The 15410-nt window shown below is 51.3% G+C and overlaps 1 protein-coding gene across 1 annotated transcript in view; it reads left to right on the top strand.

Annotated features, from left to right (window-relative positions):
* Window positions 1–15410, top strand: part of NDUFA2 (NADH:ubiquinone oxidoreductase subunit A2) — a 72817-nt gene that overhangs the window by 54852 nt on the left and 2555 nt on the right. Inside the window, exon 2 of the mRNA XM_078653438.1 lies at window positions 14473–14579. Within this exon, the coding sequence (XP_078509564.1) occupies window positions 14473–14579 (107 nt within the window). The remainder of the gene's footprint in view (window positions 1–14472; window positions 14580–15410) is intronic.

The raw sequence follows: 15410 nt of genomic DNA, 5'->3' as shown, positions 1-15410 counted from the left end.
AGGCACCGGGTCCCCTGAGGCAGGACGCCTCCAAGCCCCCGTCCATGAAGAAAGGAGCCAACCTTCAAAGGGAAGTAAGATTTCCCTCCCACCAGAGCCCTGGTGGAGAACCTCCAAGAGATGGTCTGCCTGAAAGTGAGCCACCGGGTCACCCATGCGCAGGATGCCCACAGCCGTGGACACCGCGAAAGCGAAGTCCGCACCCGTAGGGCCCCACAGTGGAGAAAGCAGCTCCTCCGTGGGCGACGGCTGCAAACTAAGGCGGCCATCCTGAAGGCCAAGCTGGACGGGCAAGGGCCAGACCTGGAAGTTGAGAGGGAGCCGAAGAATGAGGGACCTGCCGCTCTTCTGACAAACACCTCTGCCTCAGGAAGGGCGGGGAGTCACCCTTCGCTGGTGAAAAAGACACCACACGGCGGCCTGTCTCCGGAGAGGACGAGACCAATATACAGCCTGCCTCTGGAGAAGAGGTAGCATCCGAAGACGAATCTGCAGTACAACCCCTGCGTGGAGCCGTAGAGTCCGCCACCTGAGGTAGGACGCAGGCACCATCTGGCGTCACCGGACAAGGTTCCTCCAAGTCACCCTGCACCGGAGACCAGAGTGGAGCTGGAGCAAACTGGCCCCAGGGCACCGCCGAAGGACCCCCACTCCCGCCGAGGTACACCTGCATGGGGGAACGAGACGGGCCCGGGGAGTGACATGAAGCCCTAAGCTAGCCGCGGCCCAGAATGAGGCGGAGATCTCCCGGCAACCCATGTGGCGGTGCCAGACACTATGTAGCCTCCGACTCGCCCTCTGACGAGGCAGCCGCCCGTGGGGAGGGGCGAGAGGGACGAGGGGTCCACTGACCCCTGTGGCCCACACGTACCAGCTGCTGCAGGCGCCACGTCACCTCGGCTTTAGACAGGACCACCTTGTCAAAGGACCGAGAAGGGCTCGGGATGCGACCAGAGCCCCGGCGACCTCCCGTGACACCACAGGGTCTCCAGCTGGAGTTTGCTGCGGGGCAGGGATGCCGTGGCCTGAAGGAGGTACCCCAGAGGAGCCGCACCACATCATCCAAGGCTGGATCCGAACCAGTCGGCGCCGCGCACGGCAAAGGATCCGCCAATGCCCTAGGAAGGGAAGGAGGAGGAGATGTCAGCGAGGCCTGCAAAGCCGCTGTGTATGTCTCCATCTGTACTCTCGACGCCCCAACACCAAGAAACGGTGGATAGGACGACACGCGGGGCCGCAACACCCGCGGAGAGTCCACACCCCCGATATGCCGGACACCAGCCCCCGGGGACAAATTGTGACACTTACTCACCGGGGAGCAACACTCACGTGACATTGGAGAGAAGGACCAGGATGACTAACAAAGCTGTATCTGCAGCCATCTGCCGAAGCAGACCGAGGGGAGGACGCCGACCTGGAGAGACGCGCCGAGAGAAGTTTCATCCGGCACTCCCGCCGCAACTTCGGCTTTAACTGTTGGCGCGCTGCACAATTAGTGGTGCTGTGATCCTCCCCCAAACACCACAGACAAATGAGGTGAGGGTCTGTCGCCGACATATGACGCCCACAAAACGTGCAAGTTTTGAAGCCCAAAGGCATTCGCACACTGTTCCACCAAAAGAAATGGAAGAAAAAAAGGCCCGTAGCAAGGAGCGGATCTGCGTTGCACTCGTACAAGGAAAACAAGTATTTGCAATGCAATAGGTCTCGCATAGGAAAGTGTGACCTATTGGTATTGTAAATTACACATTTTTAGGTTTCGCCTGGGCCGGAGCTCCTAGCTCCGCCCAGGAGAAATCTTATGTTCCTACAGTGTGGGGCTTAGTCCGGCCTCTGCTTCCATTGGCTAGCTCCATAAATGGAGGCTAGCCATTGGGAGACAGAGGCTGTCAATCACGCTTTCTCATGAAAACGCGATTCGGGGGCGTTTCTCAGACTTTTTTTTAAGTCCCGCCCCTTTGTCCTGGGCCGCGCTGTGATTGGCTGCCGGCCCGCGACAACCCCGTGACGTCATTCCCGGGCCGCACTGTGATTGGCTGCCGGCCCGGGACCTGACTTGTTTTTCCTTCCAGTTCCTTCTTAAAGAAGATAGCGTAGTTCAGCAGCTCAGACGGACTGCTTCGGAGACAGAGGCTGAGGAGATAGACTTCGGACCTATCCACCATAGGGGAAAGCATGACACGCAGGAGTGAAGTTCTGATGCGCACTGATGACAATTAGAAAGGTGGTAAAGTGTGAGGGATGTGCTGTTTAAAAGAACAGACTACGGATAGCGCTCTGGTGGTTAATTGTAGACTTTCACTAACCAACACCACAGCGCAGTAAAGGGAGCATAAAAGAGGATTACAAAGTCACATCCATCACTATGGGTGTGGCAAAGTGTCTCAACTCTGCAGTATGACTCATGCCTCAGCCTTTTCCCTGTCATACTTAACGAACATCTGCAAATTAACTGAACGCCCACAATTGGGGAGGTTACAGCGATTACTTACCGTGTGGTTTTCCCTAGTTGGCTAAACTAAACCAGAGTTCAGCACCGAAAACGTAATCATTTTACTATTGTGCCTTCCACAGCAACCACCAGTTCACTACGACTGCACTACACATGTGCTTGATTGATTCTCAAAGAGAGAATCAGGCAGCTTTGATTTTCCGAAAGCATTTTTTTTTAGCACAACCCTCATCTGTCGGTAGTGTGCTTTTTAGTCAGATTTACTGAAGGAAGGTCTTTTTTTGTCTACCACTCACATATTGTCCCAGATAGTATTATTTAAATCTCCCAGACACGTTTTCAATATTTTTATAAGCCCACAATACCACTTACGCCGGATTAAAATACAACATGAAAGCCCCCGCTGAAGTGGAAACAAGATTTTGAACGGAATGCAGGCGTTCCCGTATCCTATTTCGTAAACCGGCAATGTCGGTAGGTTCTTGCAATGCGTTCTCCAATTCAAATGTGATTCTAGTACTTTCTCAGCTGAAGAGAACATGCCATGCAGCTACCGGTGTCTGCTTGAAGTAGAAGAAATGTAGGGACATATGTTTGAGAGCCTACACGCAAGCGGTCATGACATTCGATTCACACTGTGCGATGCCCACTCACCATGAAAGCTGCAGTTTCTCAGAAACCATTACACTGAAAGCCTAGCTTGCCGTGCATCATTCAGGCCTCGCAGTATCAGCAGCAGGGGAGGTGGGATGAGGGACTGAGCTCCACAGCGCGCTGTCAGTGAACGGTCTTCCCTGGCACCCGATGCAGCAAGGACACCGGATAAGAGTATCACTAGCTGGTTATCATTTGCTCCACCTTCCTTCCTCTTCATCCCAGATCCAGGGCTGTCAGCAGCAAGATGCTCCTATTCGGAGGAAGCAGCCTGTAACAGGCACTGTAATCGCCTTCAGATGGAATGCACCCGATCAGCTTCTCGGGCTCATCCTGTAATGCCTTGATAGAGCAGTAAGGCACGACAGCATTGCCGCTTCTGGGTGGAAACTGTTTCTGTCGCATGCATTGAGCTGAATAGCTTAGTTTTATGCTTCTAAGTCTTTAATGTAGCAAGAGTGATTATGTTAATTCGTTAAGATACTACATAGAGAAGACGCGCTGTAGTGTGAAAATTGCTTCCGTTTCTAAAAGAAACAAGCAGTTGCAGTGCAATAGGTATCGCATTTGCGACAGTTTGAGCTATTGGCATTGTAAATGACAATGCCTTTTATTTATCTGTTTTGATTACTAACACAGATAAAAGGTATTGTCATTTACAATGCCAATAGCACAAACTCTTGTAAATGCGAGACCTATTCAAAGAAGCAGCCACCATTGTCCCGGGCTGCTTGGAAAGTGAAAGCGCGCATAGTGTGCTGAATGTTGCAGGAAAGCATGTTGTGCCTGCAGTAGAAGGAACTCTTTAAAGAAAATAGTGCTTACAGACTAAAACAAGCATTTACAATGCAACGGTTTCGCCTTTGAAAAAGTTAGAGCTATTGGCAATGTAAATGACAATGCCATTTATTTATCTGTTTTCAAAACCAACACATAAATAAAAATTTTGTCATTTACAATGCCAATAGCTCAAACTTTTCCAAAGGCGAAACCGTTGCATTGTAAATGCTTGTTTTAATATGTGTTGGCTTTGGAAATATATAAAATAATAGCATTGTTATCCACAAAGCCAATAGCTTACACTTTCCTAATGCGAGTCCTATTGGCTATGGCAATGCTTGTTGGTAGCAAGCAAGGACAGTGCTGTTGTGGTGCTGAGTGATGATGTGGTTGGGCTGAGTGATGTGGTGGTGTCCCCGAGTGATGTGGTGGTGTCCCCGAGTGATGTGGTGGTGTCCCCGAGTGATGTGGTGGTGCCCCTGAGTGGTGCCCCTGAGTGATGTGGTGGTGTCCCTGAGTGATGTGGTGGTGCCCCTGAGTGATGTGGTGGTGTCCCTGAGTGATGTGGTGGTGTCCCTGAGTGATGTGGTGGTGTGGGTGTGAGGGTAGGTGAGGGTGACGAGGGTGAGGGTCAGAAGTAAAAGGTCGCAGGGCAGACATCATAAGACAGAGAAGTGACTGCGTTGGTCAGTTTCAGAGTCAGCACAGTCTGCGAGGGATCAACGTGTCTAGAGGCAAAGCATAGCGGATGTAGCATTGCAGCTAGCAAGTCGAGTGTTTTCAAGCTGTGTCCCTAGAGAGATGGCAACACAGCAACAGCATTTGAGGAGCAAGGCTACTGTAAACAAGCATGGTAGGCTTTCACTTTCTTCCAGAAACAAGCTCTCGGCATTGCTGTGGATTGGGGGAGGAGCGGAGCAGCAGCCTTTGAAGTCTGATGCCGAGGCACAGACAAATGGTGGTGTGCAATGTGCACGCGGCGGAGAGGCAGGCTTTAAAATCTGATGCCGAGGCACAGACAAATGGTGGTGTGTTATGTGGCTGGCGATGGTGTGCACGAGCATAGATCACATCAACTGTATGCGATCCGCAGCCGTTTTGGACTTTTCTTTTCTGCTTACTATAATCTCATTGGCTCAGGCGAGACCTAAAAACGGACGTAGGTGCGCCGGGGCGGGTCTTATGTGACCGTGACGTTACGTACGCGGACGACGCCTGAGCGGAGTAGCGTGATGTCGCCTGACCCGGCGCGCAGGGATGCTGTGGCAAAAAAGTTTCCTGATCCAGTATCACGCCTGGGGATCTACGTGAAGGAATCTGCGGCTAGTAGTCTTTATCAGATCTATTAATTTACATGATTTTTTAAAATGTATTTATAAAAATTCAGTAAAAAAAACAAAGGTTAAAGTAACATTATAAAAAATGTCAATGACATTAACGTTTAAACTAAAGAAGCCATAGCAACTGACCAGTTATGGTTAGCAGAGCTAACCATAACTTGTGCCGGGGGTGTGACCAGGGAAGATGGCCGACAGAATGTACCCTACGGAAGGTCCGGCTCTCTGCTGCATAATCCTGACTGAACACCGCTGACATCCACCCATGGGGTAAGCCCTCCTCTCATCTGTTGATCTTGGCATGGGGGTGCTCTGCCCCTCCGCGGTCGCTCCTGCTACCCTGGAGGCTGGGTGCTTGGTGGCACTGTGACTGCCTGCCCTGCGGCAGTTGGCCTAGGGGCACATACAGCAGTGCTGGCTGGCTTTGAGCGGGGCCCACATTGGTCTTGAGAGAGGGCTCCGCTCCGATCGGACTAGCTGGCAATATTGCCTGGATTGCTCATGGGAACTCTGGAGTTCAAGCACAGGCCCACATGGTTGATGTGGCGGTCTTCCTATCAGCAGCAGATGAAAGCGGCAGAGCCCATGATGCGAGGAGTTGTGCTGGCCTGCAGGCTCCCTTCCCCCGGTTCTAGGTGTGCAACGACTCCGGAGGGAGCAGTGACTCCAGGCCAGGTTCGGGGGCCCATCCTAGATGGCTCACAGCCTTCAATGGCCTCTCCCCAGCCCCGCTGGGGCTGCAAGGAGACCTCAGATGACACAGTCCACTGGGAGGGCTTCAAAGACTACAGGGGTGCCTGCGGCCCTGACTCTGCCATCCTGCCGGTGGTGGCTGAAGGATGTGACGGGGGGCCTTCGAGCCCAGAGGAGGTTTGCTGTGACTGTTACACCAGCGCCCATCAGAGATGCGGAGCACTTGGCCTAAGCCCCATGTCTGTTGGGTTTTGCCCTAAGGATGACTGGTGAGATGGGTACAGCGGGGGTGCTTTGACCTAGAGCCTACCTTTGGACACGTCTTGGGCTGCGGTGTAGGCATGCACACCTGGTTGCTGATGGGTCCCTGGGAGCAGTGGAAGTCCTTCGGGAGGTGGCTGGGTGGCGATGGGGTTTTGACTGCAGGGTCGTTCTGTGCCTCCCCCACCCCCACATCAGTAGCTGTGGAGCCTGCCTGCGGCAAAAAGTTATACCCCTGGAGGTGGATCTAGGGGCTGACACTTAGACTGTGACCGCCCTCCAGTTCGAGCCTCTGCCCCTAGCAAGCCTCAGCCCCTTGCTCCACCCTCCAGGTGCCCCAACCTGTTGCTACCCTGCTGCTGGCAGAGGCGATGTCTGGGTCACTTTTAAGATCGATTGGTCTTCAACCACTCATAGGTCCACTAAATGAGAAACAACAAAGGTTGTGATCCGGGGGTGTTGTGTTGGCCTCTCCTGTGGGGTTAGGTGCACTCTACAGGCCGGGTTATACCAGAAAGAGGACGAGCTGGTGCGCTTGCAGCGGCTACATCAGGTAGGCAGAGGGAATTGGAAGTCTAACATCAGGTTGTGGAAGAATACTCACTGCAGTCCTTTCGTCAGCTTCCCCACAGAGAAGGGGACTGCTCTGGGTGGTTAATAGCATGGATCCTGTGGCAAGAAACTCCGCTTTCCCAATACTCCATGTAAAGTCTCCCCAGGGCAGAGATGTGTACACGCAGAGGGGAATAGTGAACGGCTTTAAGGCCCATCTGGAGCGGGTGTACTGCAGTCCTCACATTGAATGCACATCTGGGTTTTTGACCGCTGTAGGGCTTCTTCGGGGTGATTAGGGCGGCGCTTCAGCTGCTGCCCAAGGTGAGGGCGCCTTATGGTGACGCCTTCGCTGCGGAGTTTTCAGACTAGAGGCCAAGGCTATGTGGGAGGGCTCAGACCAGTCCATCTATAGATCGCTCACAATGATCTGATAGACTACTAGCCGCAGATTCCTTCACATAGAATTATCCCCAGGCGTGAGACTGGATCTAGAAAACTTTTTGCCACAGCATCCCTGCGTGCCGGGGGCGGGGCGACACCACGCGACTCTGCCCAGGCGGCGTCCGCTTACGTGACGTCAGCGGGGTCGCATAAGACCCGCCCCGGCGCACCCACGTCAGTTTTTTCCTTTTCCGTGTGCAATGCAGATCCGATCTTCCCACGGGCCTGTTTAGGGCCCCCCTTTTTTCTTACAAAGTGACATTTTCTGTGAGAACAGTGTGCGAATGCCTTCGGGCTTCAAAATGTGTACGTTTTGTGGGCATCTTATGTCGGCGACCGACCCTCACCTCATTTGTATGTGGTGTTTGGGGAGGATGACGGCACCACTGACTGCGCTGCGTGCCAAAAGTTGAAGCTGAAGTCCCGGCGGGAACGCCGGATGAAACTTCTCTCGGTGCGTCTTTCCAGGTCCGCGTCCTCCCCTCGATCTGCTTCGGCGGATGGCTTCAGATACGGCAGCGGTCGTCGTCCTCTCCCTTATCCGATGTCACTTGAGCGTCTTACCCTGGTGGGTAAGTGTTGCAGTTTGTCCCTGAGGGCTGGTTTCCAGCCTGCCGGGGGCGTGGACTCTCCACGGGTGATGTGGCCCGCGTGTCGTCTTATCCACCGTTTCCCGGTGATGGGGTGTCTAGTCCAAATGGAGACCTGCTCAGCGGCTTTGCAGGCCTCGCTGGCGTCTCCTCCTCCTTTCCCTCCTGGGGCGTCGCACAGGGCCCTCCGTAGTGCCGCTGGCGGCTCCTGCGTCAACTGGTTCGGATCCAGGCTCGGAGGATGGGGTGCTGTTAGGGTGCGGCTCCTCTGGGGCACCTCCATCAGGCCACAGCGTCTCTGCCTCGCCGCATAATCCCACGGGAGTCCCTGTGATGTTGTGGAAGGTCGCCGGGGCTCGGGCGCATCCCCGAGCACCTCTCGATCCTTTAACAAGGTGGTCCTGTCTAAGGCCAATGTGACGCCGCTACGGCGCCGGCAGCAGCTGGACCGTGCGGAGTCACAAGGGGTCGGTGACCCTCCTCGTCCCGCTCCGGGTCGAGACCGGGTGAGGACCCCTCGTCCCTCTCTCCGGGCCCCTCTCGTCCCTCCATGCAGGCGGCTGCCACGTCGGCAGGCGAGTCGGAGATTGAATCGTCCCTGGCGCCGCTACGTGGGTTGTAGGACGTGGGCGGTATCCACGGCTGTGGGCATCCTGCGTATGGGTGACCCTGTGGCTCAGTTTGCGACGGACCATCTCTTAGAGGTCCTCCATCAGGGCTCTGGTGGGAGGGAAATCTTGCTTCCCTTTGAAGGTTCACTCCTTTCTTCTTTGACAGGGGCGTGGAGGCGTCTAGTTGGACTGATTTGGGGCCTTTTTAGGCCGTCTGTTCTGGAGTGTGTTTTCTGGCCCTTATGTCCTCTATTAGGATTTGGGCATTGTTGGCTGCTGGACGGCCCTTTGTTAATCATGTGTGTATGTTCTGCCAAAGTTGTTGCACAGACTTGGCTCTGAGATTAGGCCGTCTGCTTGCTTGGGCTGCGTGTCCAGCCTTCCGCGGGGGTGTTGTTTTTCCCCCGGAGCTCTATTGTTTTTGACCTCTGATACGGAAGTTTTTCCAAAGAGGTTTTCCTGATTCTGGGACTTAGCGTACCCTGTGTGGGGTAGTGGTTGTTGTTCTATGGCTTGCGCCTTGCTTGGGAGTTCTGGTTGCTTTCGGGTGCCTGTTCTCCATGGCATCTATGTTGCTTTTGCTTCTTGAAGTCATGTGTGCGGCCACTCGTATGGTGCGCCGGGCACGTACTCCTCACCTTACTACTGTTCTGAGGTCTGGGATGTTTCTGTCCCTTGTCAGGTGCCGCCTGACCGGCGTTCCTGGGCCTTGGGCTCTTCTTCTTAGGGTCCTCTAGGCTCTTCTTCTTCTCCTCTTCCTTTCTTGGCATTGGATGGGAGCTATATTGCCTTGTGGAGGAGTGGGGTACTTCGGCCTCCTTGGCTTGCCCTTGGTTCCTCTGCTATGAGTGTGAGGCCCTCTTCTGCCTTTTTCTTCCCCCAACATCCTCTGGAGGTCGGTGGTGTTCTGTTTCGGGGGTTTCTCCTTGCCTGGTAGGGGCGAGGTTCTTACCTGATCCACAGACCTAGTCCCTTGTGGGACCCTCTGTTTTGCCCAGGCTGGTGGGGTCCTTTCGCAGACCCTCCTTCCCTGGGGGTATTGCTAGGGTATCTATTCTACGTGAAGGAATCTGCGGCTAGTAGTCTCTATCAGATGTACGAGTTACTTACCTTCGGTAACGATGTATCTGGTAGAGACTTTTCTAGCCGTAGATTCCTTCATGGCCCGCCCTTCCTCCCCTATTCTGCGAGGACTCTTGGGTTGGTCTTCAGTACTCTCCTCCAGGTGGGGGCTGTGTCTCCTGTGAGTGCCTTCCTTGTTCTTGACGGGTGGCTCTGTCTGGGGGTGGTTCATTCCTGCCTTGGTTCTTTGGAGGATGGGGTTCCGGTGCCCTGCCGCTCTGGCTACTCCAGGTTTGGGGGTGTTTGTTATCTATATCTGGCCTTCCCTCCTTCCATTGCTAACCTCTGTTGGGGGGGGTGTCATCTGGCTATGCCTTGCCCTTATTCCCTTGGGGGTGGTTACCCTCTGTGTTGGGGTGGTTTGGAGGTTGTTGTCCCCTTCTGTTTTGGGATTGGGCCCCTTCCTTGTTCAGGATGGGGGTAGTAGGTCTGCTATGTGTGTCATGACTCACGCTTGTTCCCTGCCTCTAGGGCATGGGGGAGGGTGGCTGCTGAGGGCTCTGCTTGTTGTTTCTTCTTTCCCTGCATTTTGGTTCTGCAGTGTTGACACTGTTCCTTCTGGTGCTGTTAGTCACCATTTCTTCCCAAAATGTTCTGCTCTTCGCACACTGTTCCCATGCTTCCACAGTTTTTTATCTGGTGACTCCGCGTTGTGGTGCGGAAAAGTTCTCAGAAGAAAACTGATGTGGGCACGCCGGGGCGGGTCTTATGTGACCTCGCTGATGTCACGTAGGCAGACGCCGCCTGTGCGGAGTCGCGTGGTGTTGCTCCCCCCTCCGGCACGCAGGGATGCTGTGGCAAAAAGTTTGCCAGATCCAGTCTCATGCCTGGGGATAATTCTACATGAAGGAATCTGCGGCTAGAATCGTCTCTACCAGATACATCGTTACCAAAGGTAAGTAACTCTTATATCAATACCATCATGAAGGTACTTTGCAAGGCATTGTCACTTCGGTTATGCCCCGTTATTGGCATGAGGACCAATGCGGGTTCATCTCTGGTTTTAACACTACTTTGAACCTTCTGGGGTTAAGTCACATCTTACACGAAGTGGAGGGCTGCAACGAAGAGCTTGCCCTCATCTCCTCACATTGCCATGGCCTTCAACACAGTGGACTGGCAATAACTCATGCAGATTCTGGAGGCGAGGGGGATCGGACCTCATTTTTGGGCTTGGGTGAAACTGCTGTAAACGTCCCACTGCTAGGTGCTCCTTGGTAAACTCCACTCCGTTGGTTGGCAGTGGAACACAACAGGGTTGCGCCGCTCTCGCTGTTTCTTGTTGCTATTACTTTAGAACCGCTGGTCATATGGATTTGGTAGACAATAGGGCAGTGGGGGATTAGGGTGGGAGATGTTACCCACCTGGTGTCGCTGTATACAGACTATACCCTTTTTTTAGGTCTCGCCTAGCGAATGCAGCGCAGCTGCTTCGCTTGGCGAGACTATTGTTGTGGCTTTACCTAGCGAAGGGAGACAAACCATGTACGTGCACGGACATCCGATGTGCACGCGCATGGTGTCTCCTCTGCTTCACACACTCCCACCGGCGCGCGCCCGCATGGCATCTCTTCTCTGGCTCCCACCGCACACTCACAAGCGCATTGCATGCTTTCACTTTCTGTCCCCCGTCGGCTCCACGGAGACAGCTTGTTCTTTTTTTGGATCCATTTCACAGGGAAGGAACTAAATGAAAGAAGGAAAAAGGTTGTGAACCGTTTCTTCAAGTCACGCTTTTCAGTAAGTGAGGAGCAAGACCGAAAGAGAGGGAATAGTAGAAAGTGGGTGGGGGGCAGCTGTCAGCACAGAAAAGAGGACATTGTCCGTGTCTTTGCTGGGCAGTAAGGCGCGGATGTCCGTATCCTGCCCGCTTTGCTTTACTAGTCATTACTACCTCTTGTTAGCAGACTCTTGCAGTTTATTAGCAGTGTTAAAAGGCGTTTTCCAACTCTGGACAGCTTACTGATGATACGAGATTTTAGTGTACATTCTAGCACCTGGAAGGACCAAAACCCTCAGTATAATTATTACTTTGTTGTGGGAATTGAGATTGCGAAACTAGCCCGCCCGATTCCCATATGTTTCTCAGTTGTTTTTTCACACAGAGGTTTTCGATTCTTTGCGTAGATAAACCTCTCAACTTCAGATCGTGATATCTCCACCTGAGTGGCAATCTCAATGCAGAAGGTATCTCTCATGAACAGTAGCATCAGGATTACTGCGCCACTTGGAGCCCTTAGCGGTGCTCATTTTGATGCCCTAAAAGAATGAAAGGCTGACTGAGTTACAAAATTCAAGCCTTCAATCTTCAGGCCCCTGTTTACAATAGGAACCCTGACCACCCAGCTACCAAAACCAGCTCTACCTCTACTGGACAACCCTATCTACTGGTTTTTGCTTGTGTATGCAGGTAGGTATGTCTGTCTGTCTGTCTGTCTGTAGGTAGGTAGGTAGGTAGGTATGCCTGTATATGTAGGTATGTCTGTAGGTAGGTATGTGTATGTAGGTATGTTTGTTTGTATGTAGTATTTCTATAGCGCACATCTAGCCAAAAGCCAATGAAGATGATGTAGGCCCTAACTCGCATGAACAGAAGATGCACGTATGTTACATATGTTTTACGTGTTTTGTTACATTCCACCACCGATTTGGCATTTTGCCTTGTGCGAGCAAACCAGTTCTTTGAAGCGGGAGGGTGGGGGGGCCAAATATATAGAAACTAAGTTCCTATTTGCAAGTGGGAGGATGTAATTTTCAAATATTGAGGCTTTTTAAAACCAGCATTTGCAATGCAATAGGTCTCGCACTTATGTGAGTTTAAGCTATTGGCATTCTAAATGACAATGCCTTTTATTTATGGTTTTTTAATTATTTTTTTTAAAGGCATTTTCATTTACAATAGATTAAACTTGCGTAAATGCGAGACCTATTGCATTGGAAATGCTTGTTATCTCAAGGCTCCGAGATGCTCACTCCCACTTCGGCTGGGTTATCTTGATACTTTTGGAGAGCTGTCTGGCCTCCTGACAATTACAAGAAATCTTTGGTCTTTCCCTTGGGCACGCGTCTCTCCTGAGACCCTATTGAAATTGCCCCTCCAGGGGGAAACCAATGGTTTTCGTTATCTGGGGTGGTGGTGGCGCACACATGGCAGAAGGGCCTACATTATAATATTAGTAGGGTCACTGGTTAATTGTGGAATACTCTTTCCCTGTCTCTCGTGGGACGTGAGGCCATCTTGAAAGTGGTGTATTTGCCCCAGTATCTATATACCATTTGACGGTCTTCCCAAGGTGGCGTCTAGGCAATTACATTCCCTGCTTACTTCCTTGATTTGGGTAGGGACTTACTGTTCCTGCCGCTAAAGAAGGGGGGGGGGGGGGCTGGCGGTCCTGAAATTGGAAGAATACTGTCTGGCCTCCCCCTGGGGGGAGGGGGCACGGCACGAGATGTCAGCCAGGTGTCGTACCGCGTTAAACACGCGGCTCCTTATAGGAACATACAGTGACAGTGGTTTTGAAACAGGCCCCCTTGGTTAGGGACTTTCCGTTCTGGGGACTACAGGCCTTTAGGGTGCTCCCAGATTCTACATACACGACTGTTACATGGAATTAATCTCATTTGACAATGCACAGAGCAGTTTTGCTGTGGCAGCGGGGCAGTTCCTCCAACAAGCCGGTCTTTCTGATATAGCTAAGGGTATATGGTCCTCGACTGCCAGGGCATGGAGCGCTTCCTGGTTCAATACCTCCAAAGGACCCTTGAGACATTGTTGGCATCGCTGTCTTCACACACCCAGAAGCTACTTCATGTGGATCTTTCGAATCAATGGTGGTGTAAAAAGCTGATTTAGGATCATGACGGTTACAGGTAGACAGCAAACACAAGAAATGCTGACATGCCCTACTCCTTTCTTCTTCATCCTGAGAAATGCACAAGATACATTTCTGAATGTGTTCTCTTTGTATGACAGAGGACAACATTGAAAATGTGCACTTTCCGTTCTGCTGCCTAATCCTACACCCTCCCCTCGCCCCCTCCCCCAAAGTATGTGCCTTTCTCATGAGTCCTTTTTATATGACTTGAAAGGTAAATATGAAACTTGCAGGATTCAATGGTTAATGATGCTTTAGTTCAATTCCTTTATAAAAATAAATCTATAGCAGAGACCTACACGCTGCTGCATCTATCAATGTTTCTCCGTACCATATAGATTTGTTGCGATAGAAACCCCATTTTAACCCCCATGGTACAACTTAGAAAACAGACCACCAATCTTTAGCTATGAACCCGTTGGTGGAAAAAAAACAATCCTAGGCGGGGTTGTGCGTGCTGATGCACTGCACATTTTGGGTACATGTCCAAAATTATTCATCAACCTGAAACTTAAGCTCTTGAAATAAATTAACCTGTAAAATTCGTAACTAAACACTAGAGTGGCAGTTAGTGCACACACAGCATGTGATCTTCAGCATCCCACGTTGCTGACTTGTAAATATTATCTTTGAGTAGAAAGGTGGCCTTTCTAAGACCACTGCATTCATATTGCTTTCCCACAAATTGTTGCAATCTGTAAGTGGTGATGTTGGTCATGGGATCTTTATAAACTTTGGCAGACTGTTTTAAGCACACATGTTTTGGGAAAGTTCAAGGAGCAACCCATCCCTGGACCACAACATAATTTGCCCTCTGGCTCAGTTATGGCTTTCTTTTCCATGACAACACCCTAGGAGTTTGCTGTATGTGATGGGAAACATAATTGACCGATCCCTTTTGATGCAATGATATTGAATCTTGCTTGAAAGGAATGTTTCTTACAAGCACTCTCTCAAACTGTATCCCCTGTCAGTTTCTAGTTACCAGACAACCCAGCTGGTATTTAATTCAGATACCTTGTGCTAGGTAAACCTGGCAGCGATATGCACTTATTTCAGAAAATGCACCATATGTATAACTTGCCATTTTGTTTTCTACAGGGATTTCATCGAACAGCACTATGTGGAGTTGAAGAAGGCAAACCCTGAATTTCCCATCCTGATCCGAGAATGCTCTGGAGTACAGCCCCAGCTGTGGGCCAGATATGGTAAGTGACTCGAGGCCAGATTGAGGCGACTGGCTTGCCCCATCAAAGAGTCATGTTGTTAGTGTTTCACAATGGAGCATCCACGTGACAGCAAGCACTAGAGACTCACTGCCCACACCAAATATATGAGTCCATAGCCGGTTTTGGCTGCGATGAAGCATACGATGTCACCTGCAAGTGAGATTATTTTCCACAAGGGCCTTGGAGCCTGCCTACTGCTTATCATTCACTGGCTTCATTATCACTCTTACTTGCTGCTTCGTAATTCACTTACTCTTGTTTTGTGTGGAGAATGGACCAAGTACTTGACTGCTTCCTCTTGACTAGTGTTCTTCCACTGGTCGCGTTGTGATTAAAGTACCATTTTGGTGCTTTAATCACGTTGCTTCTTATTTTTAGTGTTGTTTCTCCCCCCCCCCCGCACCCCTCCTTTATCAGTGTTACTTTTCTTTTCCATTGCGTATTCCTCTCACACCCATTGCTCTTCTGTTGCCCGTGTTATTCTCTCCCTCACTTCTGTTGTCTGTATTGTCCCAAACCCGACCCAACTTGAGAAAAGAAAGCGCTATGACAGCATCCACCTTTGACGTCGTCTTATCACTTTTTTCCTGCACTTTTAGCCATGCCGCACAGCAGTCATGCTAATGTACACCATTGGTGAGACCTAGTGGCTTTGCCAATGCTTGGTATGTGATGAAGAGTGTTACTGAAGCACCACACTACAGGGAATGGTAAAAATACAGCTGGTCCAAATCTTGTCACCATTGTTTCCTTGTGTACCTAGCTTGGTTGCTTTACTTTTGAGGGAAGTAAATTATGTGCAACTTGTAT

Source organism: Lissotriton helveticus, chromosome 7 (assembly GCF_964261635.1).
Source record: "Lissotriton helveticus chromosome 7, aLisHel1.1, whole genome shotgun sequence".
Classification (NCBI taxonomy): domain Eukaryota; kingdom Metazoa; phylum Chordata; class Amphibia; order Caudata; family Salamandridae; genus Lissotriton; species Lissotriton helveticus.
Note: the sequence above shows the minus strand (reverse complement) of the source record. Positions and strands in the feature narration are given on the sequence as shown.